This window comes from Caloenas nicobarica, chromosome 29, assembly GCF_036013445.1.
Source record: "Caloenas nicobarica isolate bCalNic1 chromosome 29, bCalNic1.hap1, whole genome shotgun sequence".
Taxonomy (NCBI): domain Eukaryota; kingdom Metazoa; phylum Chordata; class Aves; order Columbiformes; family Columbidae; genus Caloenas; species Caloenas nicobarica.
The window spans coordinates 1,155,099-1,165,885 of record NC_088273.1 but is presented as its reverse complement, the minus strand read 5'-3'; the positions used below and the strand labels follow the sequence as shown (position 1 = coordinate 1,165,885).

General features: G+C 50.2%; 1 protein-coding gene across 1 annotated transcript; it reads right to left on the bottom strand.

Moving 5' to 3' along the window:
• Positions 1-530: 530 nt before the first annotated feature.
• Positions 531-1,493, bottom strand: LOC135999790 (olfactory receptor 14A16-like). Its single transcript, XM_065653368.1, has one exon. The coding sequence runs from the start codon at positions 1,491-1,493 to the stop codon at positions 531-533; it is 963 nt and encodes a 320-aa protein (XP_065509440.1).
• Between the last annotated feature and the right edge of the window lie 9,294 nt (positions 1,494-10,787).

The following is a 10,787-nucleotide window of genomic DNA, read 5'->3' as shown; positions in this document are numbered from 1 at the left end:
TCCGAGGCCAGCTCTGTCACACAAGTGCCCATTGCCTGTCCCTGCCTCTGGTCACAGGACTGACACACAGCAGGACGGTGACCAAGCCTTGGGAGCGCTCAGGCCTTGCACCAACACAAGGGCTGAGAAGGAGAGTGGGGAAGTGGAAAGAGAAGGACTCCGGAAAGAGCAAGGCTGGTGCTCCCTGGCAGAGCTGCTCTGCTGGGGCTGTTTCCTCCATCTTTGCCCACAGACAGCTTGTATTGAGCTTCACAAAGGCTGCAGAGGAAGGATCTCAGACAAACGGTTCACTGCAGGGTCATTTATTTTGTTTAAATCCACAGAGAGCACGACTTCTCATTTACAAGGTCTATGACTTGAACTATAAAGGTGTACAGAGAATTAGAAGTGGGATGAATAATAACATTTCTTTGTGGGCAATATTATCATAGTTTTAAAAGCTAAACCAAACAAGCCTTCCCCCAACTCCAAACAATCATCCACAACTACAAAATATAAAAAAGACAGGGTAGGGCTTGTCATGAGATATGTCATGAGTGATATGCAGAAGATGGGAAGTTTAATGCCTTTGACAAGAATCCAGCCATGAGTTTCCTCAGGGCATCCTTGAGCTCCTGGTTCCTCATGCTGTAGATGAGGGGGTTCACTGCCGGAGGCACCACTGAGTACAGAACGGACAGCACCAGGTCCAGGGATGGGGAAGAGATGGAGAGGGGTTTCAGATACGTAAGCATGCCAGTGCTGACGAACAGACAGACCACAGCCAGGTGAGGGACACAAGTGGAAATTGCTTTGTGCCATCCCTGCTCAGAGGGGATCCTCAGCACAGCCCTGAAGATTTGCACATAGGAGAAAAGAATGAAAACAAAACACCCAAATGCTAAGCAGGCGCTGACCACAAGAAGCCCAACTTCCCTGAGGTAGGAGTGTGAGCAGGAGATCTTGAGGATCTGAGGGATTTCACAGAAGAACTGGTCCACAGCATTGCCCTTGCACAGTGGCAGTGAAAATGTATTGGCCGTGTGCAGCAGAGCATAGAGAAACCAAATGGCCCAGGCAGCTGCTGCCATGTGGACACAAGCTCTGCTGCCCAGGAGGGTCCCGTAGTGCAGGGGTTTGCAGATGGCAGCGTAGCGGTTGTAGGACATGATGGTGAGCAGAGAATACTCTGCTACTATAAAGAAGGTAAATGAAAAGAGCTGTGCAGCACATCCCAAAAAGGAGATGGCCCTGGTGTCCCACAGGGAGTTGGCCATGGATTTGGGGAGAGTGGTGGAGATGGAGCCCAGGTCGAGGAGGGAGAGGTTGAGCAGGAAGAAGTACATGGGGGTGTGGAGGTGCTGGTCACAGGCTATGGTGGTGATGATGAGGCCGTTGCCCAGGAGGGCAGCCAGGTAGATGCCCAGGAAGAGCCAGAAGTGCAAGAGCTGCAGCTCCCGTGTGTCTGTGAATGGCAGGAGGAGGAACTGGGTGATGGAGCTGCTGTTGGACATTTGCTGCCTGTGAGCATGAGGACCTGTGCAAGGAGGAAGACAATGACACATCAGAGGAGACTTCTTTGAGGAAAATAAACATGCTGTTTCTCATGGAAAATCCCCTCCCTGATGGAGGGATGTTTCAGCTCATTCTCTCTTTCTATCAAGTGAGAAAAACAGTTCATCACAGCTTAAAATGCAGCTTGGGCATCTAGTTTCCATGAACACACCTCTGGGGCAGGACCCCCTGTGTTGGTGTCAGAACAAAAACTGACCCACACTCCCACCCAACCCCAGAGAGCAAGAGCACCAGGGACAGGTAGAGGAACAGGGAAGAACACTGCAGTGCTCCTGAGAAATAAAGCAAGGACAGAAAGGCAGACGGGCATGCTGTGAAACCTTCTCCTTACCTGGCTGTGCTGCTGCCACTCACAGAATGACACTGTAGAGCAAGTACTTTTAGCACCTTTTTTGAGTACCACGTTCCAGGAACGCTTCATCTGGAGGTGCAGCTGCTGAGGTGGAGACTCATGACTTGGACCCCATGGCTTTGGGGCAGAGGTTCTGCTGGGGAGAAGGGGAGACCAGGGGGTTGCACTGGGAAATGTGTTTGCACTGCAGGGGATGGCAGGGGGGTTCCTAATACCCATCCCCAGCATTTCTGGTCGCAGCTCCCTCTCCCTGCCATGTCTCTGCTGCTGCAGCTGTGTCTCTGTCCCTGGGTATGCTCCCTGTCAGTGTCACAGACCCCGTCCCACCCGCTGTGTGCTCAGCTCTGTCCTGCTCACACCTCCTGGCACTGCGCAGGGGCAGCTCTGTGTGTGCAGGGGCTCAGGAGCACCTCAGACAGGTCCTAACAAGAATTGGGGTCTCAGCGTCTTCTCCAAAGACGAGAAACAAATCCCCATCTCCCACTGCACACCCAGACAACCAAGAGTGGAAAGCTGAAAGCACAGACTCCTTCCCTTGCAGCTGTTGCTGTCTTGATGTCGTTGTTCAGAAGGACCCTCTGCAATGTCTGTGGGGGTGATCTGGAGCTCTGAGCAGCCCTGACCCACACAACACCCTTCAGCCCCACAAGCTCCCTGCCTGCCCTGCCGGGGGTCGCTCCTTCCACCCACAGCTGCTGCCATGGGATCTCCCCGGGCAGGCTGAGCGCTGACCCTGGCAGGCAGCAGAGTCCCTGCCCCGGCACAGCCCTGGGGTGCAGGGACCCTGCTCTGCAGGACAGCCCTGGGCACCCCTGGCTGCTCCGCTGCACCCATCCCCGTCACAGCCAGCCCTCTGATGGTGCAGTGGGGAGTCCCTGCTCTGGACCTCAGAGTTTCCCGACATGTTCTGTAGGCTGCAGCATGTGCCAGCTTTAGGAGATCTTTCCAGGAACTACAGCTGCGCTGCCCTGCACTGAGGGACTCACTGTAGTAAGAGCTGTGGTGATTTCTCTCCTAGTAAACATTAAGCTGTCCTCCCACTCCAAATTGCCGTCTCACTCTCTGCCTGGCTTCTCTGCCCTGGGTGCTGCAGGCAGAGCACTCAGCCCCGCTGCGCTTTGCAGAGGAGCTGCTCCTGGGCAGAGCTGTCTCTCTGCAGCGCTGCCGCTTACCATGAGCTCCCTCTGTCCCAGGAGCCCAGCCCAGCTCAGCAGCACAGGAGCAGCCCATGATGTCCCTTTCTTGTCCCCTCTGGGCTCCCTGCAGGTGTCCCTGGGGCTCCAGGGGCACATCCTTTGAAACACCCTGAAGTAATCAGAGATGTTGATTATCTGTCTACTGCAGAGACACTTCTTATCAGCATTGTATTCTTCATATTAAAAAATAAATTTTTATGAGAATCATCTTTACTTGTCCCATCGTCAGACAGGACACCGGGAAGTTTACAGCCAAGTATCTAATTTCTCCAAGCTAGGGGAGGAATATCTTCAGTTGAATGAAGTTAGGCATTTCATTCTGGTTTTATACTCCTAGGTCTAGAAAGACATTCAGCAATCTTTTGGCCACGTCATGTCTCTGCTCTGAAGAAAATCCTTTGCTCACATGGGCTCTTGGACCCTTGGTACCAGGTTTCCTTGTGGCAGGTCAGAGCTGGGCTGGTGCCACAGCTGGGGTGGTTCAGCCCAGATGGGAGGCAATGGCCTCAGCCAGGGACCTGACTGGGGGAGCTGGAGCTGTCAGTGTTGCAGACAGAGCTGTGACACGGATGGAATAAACTGCCAAGGCAGGGTGGCAGAAGTTAGTTCATCTGGTCTTGAAGGACAGCAGCCTCCAAGCACAGCAACAGTCCAGAACAAAACTCAGTCTAGACCTGTAAGGACATTCAAGGGCCCCATAATGATCTGTTCCTACTTCAGGAACAGTTAAAGGAGAAACAAAGACACCGTGTGGCCACTGATGAATTTAATAAGAGAAAAAGGTGAGAGTCTCTGTGTCCTCTTGTCCTCCATCTTCACCAGCATGTTCTCCCAGGCCACTGTGACATGAGACAGGAATCTGGAGGAAAACAACCAGCAGTGGGTGGGGATCAAGTCAGGGGTCACTGGAACTAACACAATCCTGACCAGTCCATGGGACAGGAGGGGCAGCATCCCAGGAGCTGAGACAGCAGGACCATGTCACAGGGAGGCCACTCTCCACCATCTTGGAAAGCTCATGGTGACTGGGGACACGCCCTGACCACTGGCAGCTCTCACACAGTGTGTGCACTTCTCAAAAATGGCCAATGGGTGAGCAGGGGAACTCAAGGCTGTGCCCCAGAGCATGTCCACGGGGACCCCATTTCTGGGTGTCTGAAAGAGAAGGTGGTGGGGTTTACCCAGAGTACATTGTGCCTGTTCATCCTCTTTGCTTTCTGTGAGGAAAGGACAGGATTGTTGGATGCGGGGAGAGCATTAATGGTCTGTTACCTGGAAGTCAGCAAGGCATTCAGTGTCATCCCCTGCAATATTCTTGTGTCCAAGGCGGGAGGTTATGGTCTGTGTCAGTGTGTAAGTAGATGCATAAAAAGCAATCTGGATGGCTGGGCTTGAAAAGGTGTTGTAGAAAGGGAGAAACTTTCCAATCATGAGGACAGTCAAGCACTGGAAGCTGTTTCCTGGGAGTGTGCACTCACTCTGTCCCAGAAAGTGTCCAGGATGTGTTTGGATAAATCCCTGAGTCATCTGGTCTGACCCTGCTTTGAGCAGGACGTTGGTCAAGACACCCCCTGAGCTCCCTTTGAGCCTGGATGACACTGTCCTTCCTTCCCCTTTGTATTTTCAATTTCGGGAGAGCTCTCAGATTCTCCCTGACCACAGAAGTAATTCACATGAGGTGAATTTTCATTTGCCCTGACCCAAGATCTTCTTTTTTGCTGTCCTAAGGCCCTTCCAGAAAGAACAGCCCATGTTGTTAACCTTTTCAGAGCAGGTTGTTCAAGCGATGTCAGTACCCATGTACAGAGTCTGTACATCAGCCAGGCATCAAAGCCACTGTTACAGAAATGGTGACGAGGCTCTTGACCAGCTCCTTGAACTCAGAAATCAGCACACCTTGTCTCTTGAGAATCCAGGGAATACCTGAACTTGAAAACCGAATAGTGTGAGTCCTCGTTGAGCATCCTGGTTCATCTCCTGACCCATGTGGTGCTTCAGGTTGTAAAAGGAATCAAAACCAACTTCTTGTCTGGGCTAGTTCCATTTTACATGCTGCCAAACAGGGCAGATGACGGGAGCTCAGAACTCCAGACTCTGCTGCATAATTGGGACTTCAGAGACTGGAAATGCAGGTAACAGTGTTGTGTCAGTGCACACCGCATAAAGATTCTGGCTTCCTTTGTGCCTTTGTACTGACATGGGATCTGTTCCTTGGCCTTCTTTGTCTCAAAACCAAACTATTCTCCTATGTCACCACCAGCTCACACCAGAGAAAAAAAAAAAAAAAAAAAAAAAAAGGAGAAAAGTTACAAAAGAAGCATCTAAGAGAAAAAGCATTGTTCTAAGAACTTCTTTCAAGACACAACTACTGAGGTGTAGTAGATGTTTTGAAAAACAAGAGTGACTGTTAGGAATGAAATTAAAGAGCTTTAGTTTATCATCATCACCAGTGAGAATAAGGAGTTCCCTCTTACTGTTATTAGTGGTAGTATGACTGTTCAAAAACACCCTTCAGAGCATCTTGATTTTTCCTGGGCTCCAAAGCTCAACCTGCTCAGATTTCGAAAGGATTGCTTCAAACCTCTGTGACCCAAATCTCTACAACCGTCTCTCCTCAACAGTCTTTTACCCCAGGAAGGGAAAAACTTCCAATGCAGGCACAAAACAAGTGCCCTGCCTGGAGAGCCAGGACAGTTGTGCCACACAACAGCAGCCTCTAAGGGAACTTGGAGGTGATGGGAATTGAAATGGTTTCAACCCAAATCATAGAATCAGGGAATCATAGTGAGGCACGGTAAGGACCTTACAACCTGTAAGACTGTAAAGCAGGTATGTTTATTTCAGTGCTGGACACACGGAGGAGTAATTTCCACCAAAGACTGTGCAAATCTCCAGTAGCTGTGAGCTTAGTTAAATGCTGTAAAGTGTTACATATTCATGAACGTTCTAGAAACACCTATACATATTCATAACCTGTCCCCGAGAAGGTGGTTCTTATTATAATGAGTTCCGGGAAATCATTTCCATAGCCTCCACCTTTGGCCCGTCCTGGTTGTGCCTGCACAGTGATTGTGGACCGGGGTCGTCTTCTCTGTACACGTTCACCTCTGGCCTGGTGTGATGAGCTGGCTGGTACTCAGACTGCTTAGTTGGTTAGAACTGGCGTATCTCCTGTCCTGTGCCCAAGTTTCGGTTATCTAATTCACCCAAGGATGCGCCCAAGATTTTGTCTCCCTCCAAGGCCTGTAAAGTCATCAATAAACCTTTGTTTCTCTTACACAAGGCTAAGCAAAGCTAGGCAATTGTAATGTGAGTTAAGGATTCTAAGTGTTGTGGGTTAAGGGTTTGCACTCTAAGCGTTAGCTCCTTAAGTGTTAGTTCTCGAAGTATTAATTAGTTAAGTGTTAATTTGTTAATTCCCGGTATCAATAGCATCATAGAATCATTTAGGCTGGAAAAGACCCTTAAGAACATGGAGTCCAACCATAAACCAAACACTGCCAAGTCCACCACTAAACCATATCCCTTAGCACCACATCTCCACATCTTGTAAATACCTCCAGCAATGGAAGCTCAAATCCTGAACTGAGGACACTATTGGCTGCAGTTAGACATAAGATACTTGTCATGACTGTGAGTTCGGACCTCGCTGGCGGAAAGTCTCATAGCCCTCACTGAGGAGGGCAGGGTGTTGGGCAAATGGGAGCATGTTTCAGTTTCCCAAATCCCAGGACAGAGCCCAAACCATCTTTCCCTTCAACTCTGGCATCCAATTTCTTGAGATGCAAAGCTACTGGGCCTTCTGTGGATAATCATGTTAAAAGGCATGAATAATCCTTCAAGTGTTTGGGTAATTTGTCTAGGCATGTCAGTTTTTCAAGAAAAAAAAGTTTAACATGCTTATATTTAAATATCTGTAAAAAAGTACTCTGCATCTGTGTTAGCCCCTCTGGCAATGGCAATTCAATAGGTATTTGCACTATAAGGCTTCATACCTCATCCACAAGTACACAAGTGGTTCAGATGAAGGCTGGTCTGGCAAAAGTCATGCTGTTGCTCCTCAATTGCATGGACACTGCTTGTGTGCCTCTGCAGAGAGGGTCAGAAGCTGGATCCCCTTCTCGGGACAGACTCCTTCCAGGAGAGACACACACAGGGATAATTCATTGGGTCTTCATGGCATTTCATTCAGCATCAGTTTTGATATATTGAGTGCTTTCCTGTGACTACCATTTCTGCACAGATGGGCATAAAAAGACAAGCATTTAGTAAGACATGGTCATAAAGAGGCTGTTAGGACAAGAAAGCTCACCGTGAACTCTGGAGAGAGCGAGGAAGTTTCTAATAAGCACCAGGAAGAACCAAGAAGCTCAAGGCCTCTTCTGAAGAGTGGGAGGCCCTGAGCAGCAGAGATTGGCCACGTGTAGGTGTGGGAGAGGGTCAGGGCATGTCAGGGAGAAGCAATGAGATGGCTGATGGTTTAGTGAACCCTTACAGCCATGTCTGAGCCCAGAAATGGAAAGCAGTTGATGTCTGCAGGTGGAGGAGGAACAGCAGGAAGATTTTCCCAGGAATATGGAAGGAAGAAAGGCCTCTCTTGGGCTAATCATATATGGTAGTGACATTGCCATCTTGAGGGCATGGCTGTGCCTGGGAGATGGGAATGGCTGCTGCTGGGGTGGCTGTGCTCAGCCATGGCCCATGAGCTGACCCTGCTCTGCTCCTCTCTTACACTGCACACACTTGGATGGACCTCAGGAAATATCCATGAACCTGGTGGATGCATGAACCTCCTGCAGTGATGGGATATGGATCCAAAGAGAGGATTCAAGCAAGTTTGACACTGGGACATTGAGGTGATTGGCGACCATTGCCAGGTGTATGAAAGAAGCTGTGAAGCAACTCCCAGGCATTTCCAACTCCACAGAAAACCAGAGCCTTGCAGTTAAAGGAGCAGCACTTGACATAAAACCCACCCCCAAAACACAAAACACTCACCCTGACCACAGGCAAATCCCTGAAAAACATTTGAGAAATACTTACCAAGCCCCAGGGGTCAGGGATCAGCCATTCTGGAGATAAACAAGCATCGAGGGCTGACACGGCATCAGAGCCACCTCCACATTGCCCTCACCACCTGTAACCAGTGTCTCCAAGTCTTTCCTTCACCAGCCTCCAGGGACAGGGACCTCGACTGCTTGTTTCCTTCACAGCTGTGTCAGTGCTGGCCCTTCATGGCGTCCCAAACGCCCTCAGAAACTTGGGCTTTGCTTCTGCCTTTTACTTCATCAGAGGTTTGTTCATTCTTTCAGTAGGTGCAGTTCAGGATCATGGCAGCAGAGGGCTCATTAACATCCAAAATGCCCTTACTAGCCAAGGCTCTGTACATCATTTTCCCAAAGGCTTCAAGTCTGGTGTTGATGATTAGGGAGATTTCAGGAATGGCCAAACAGAGAGCATTTCCATAATAAAGAACAATAAATCAGTATTTCTTCTATTGCCTTCCCCCCTCACCCTCCTCCCCATTTCCTGAAGAGGTGGTATCTTATTGATCTGGAGCATTTTCTGATGAAGACAAATAACAAGTGTAGGAAAGTGGGTGCCTGATGCAGGGCAGCTCAAGAGGAATCACACTCCTCTGGAGCACAAGGCTGTTCTGCAAGGCTTCTCAGATTTCCTGAGCTCCTTCACCCATCAGACAGACTTCCATGTCACCACCTCTATCGGCTGCTGTCTCCTAGTATGTCAAAGTCTTCTTCTCTGGAGTCCACCAGCCTGTGCTCTGCTGCTGCCCTTCCTCCCTCCCCTCTGGTGCCTGGGACCCCACAGTTTCCTGGTCACCACAGCCAAGGAGGACACTGATGTTCGCAGCCCTCACCAGCTCTTCCTTGTTTCCCAGTGCCAGATCCGGGTGAGCATCACCCTTGTTGGCCCACCAGGTAGACATGTTAAGAAGTCAGCCCAAGATCCTTTGGACTGTTGGTATCCACAGCTTTGCCTGGCCAGTGACTGTCAGGGCGATTTCAGTTCCCCATAGGAACCTGCTCATTGACTGGACACTTCCTCGTGTTGCTGACAGAAGATCTTTTCCATTTCTTCTCCATGATCAAGTAGTTTGTAACACCCAACACATTGTCACCCCGTATTTGGTTTACATGGCAAAGTCTTGGAACTGGGGGTGAGTGTGGGTGTGCTACAGTTGTCACCTCTCTGAGAAGACAACTGCAGTTTGACCCATGTCAGACAGAGCTGATTTCAGCTGGCTCCAAGATGGACCCACTCCTTGACAAATCTGAGCCACTCAGTGATGCTGGCAGCACCTCTGTGATATTGTATTTGAGAAAGGGTAAAAAATGCTGCACAATAGCAGGTGGGAGAGAGAAGGGAGGAAATGTGAGAGGAAAAATGCTGCAGACACCAAGGTCATATCCCACAGGACCCAAGTGGGTCCCTCAGCAGGCCAAAGCTTGCTCTCCTGAAATCCTGCTCTTTGCCTTGTTATCATCTTCCAGAAGCCTCAACTCCACTTTCTCATCCCCAACTGTTACTTCCCTGACCAACTCTTTCTGGTTTGTAAGTGTCAAGTCCCACAGGGCACCTCAGTTCACTGACTCCTCAGTCATCCGTTTCAGGAAGATGTTGTCAATGAGCTGCAAAACCCTCCTGGATGGCTGGTACCTTGCAGCTATTGGAATATCTTAGATCTGCCATGAGGACACAGGCCCGGAAAACATGAGGCTTCTTTCCTTTGTCTGAAAGAGGTCTCATCTAATTCCTCTTCCTGATCAGGGAGCCTGTAGCTGATGTCCAGTCACCACAACATTGCCCATGTTTTTCTGCCCTCTCATGCTGACTCTTCAACCTTCATCTGACATTATCTATCCCCAGGCAGAGCTCTACGCATTCCTGCTGCTCTCCCACATGAAAGAGAACCTCCCCTCTAAGTCCAGACCTCTGGCATTATGAGTATCAGTCCCCCAAGACCCCGCACTTTCTCCAGGAGGGGCTATATGTGGTGTCCTGTAACTCCTCATGCTATTATCTTGGGAGAGACACTTTCATCCAGATAAGCCATCTGCATGGAAACATTAACAGTTGAGCAAACGGAGCTTCAGCCCAGGGAGAGTCCAGACCTGGAGAAACATTGGGGTCGCCTATCAGAAAGCTCTGAGAGCCCTGGAGGCCAGGGACCCTTTACTTTGGGGTCACCGGGGGCTCCTGAGGTGACTAGTCTCTGCCTCGGCCAGAAGTTGAGGGGCTGAGACTGCAGCAGTCCAGGGAGAGTCCAAACCTGGAGAAAATTGGAGTTACAGCATAAGGAATCTCTTAAGTTTTAAAAGGAGAAGTGGCCAGTTCTGTATCAGGGCAGGAGAATAACCCCATCCATCAGGACAGACCAGGACCTGACACGCTGAGCAGTGACCCTGAGGAGAAGGGCCTGGGCACTACAAGGGCCGCCACACAAGCCCGTGCTGCACGCTCACCATGAACAAGGCAGCTGCACACGGGGCTGCATGAGGAGGAGCGTGGGGACCCAGACACCTGGAGTTCTCACCCCATTCGCTTCAGCACTGGTGTGACCCCACACACACGGGTGTGTGCCAGTGTGCGGCTTCCCAGTTTGGAGAAGCAGGGAGGAACTGGAGAGTGCAGGGCTCTGCCAAGGCAGGGTTCAGGACCTTGTG

Bases quoted from the DNA above. Each gene is read 5' to 3' on its own strand.
- LOC135999790 (XM_065653368.1), bottom strand. From the start codon at position 1,493: ATGTCCAACAGCAGCTCCATCACCCAGTTCCTCCTCCTGCCATTCACA.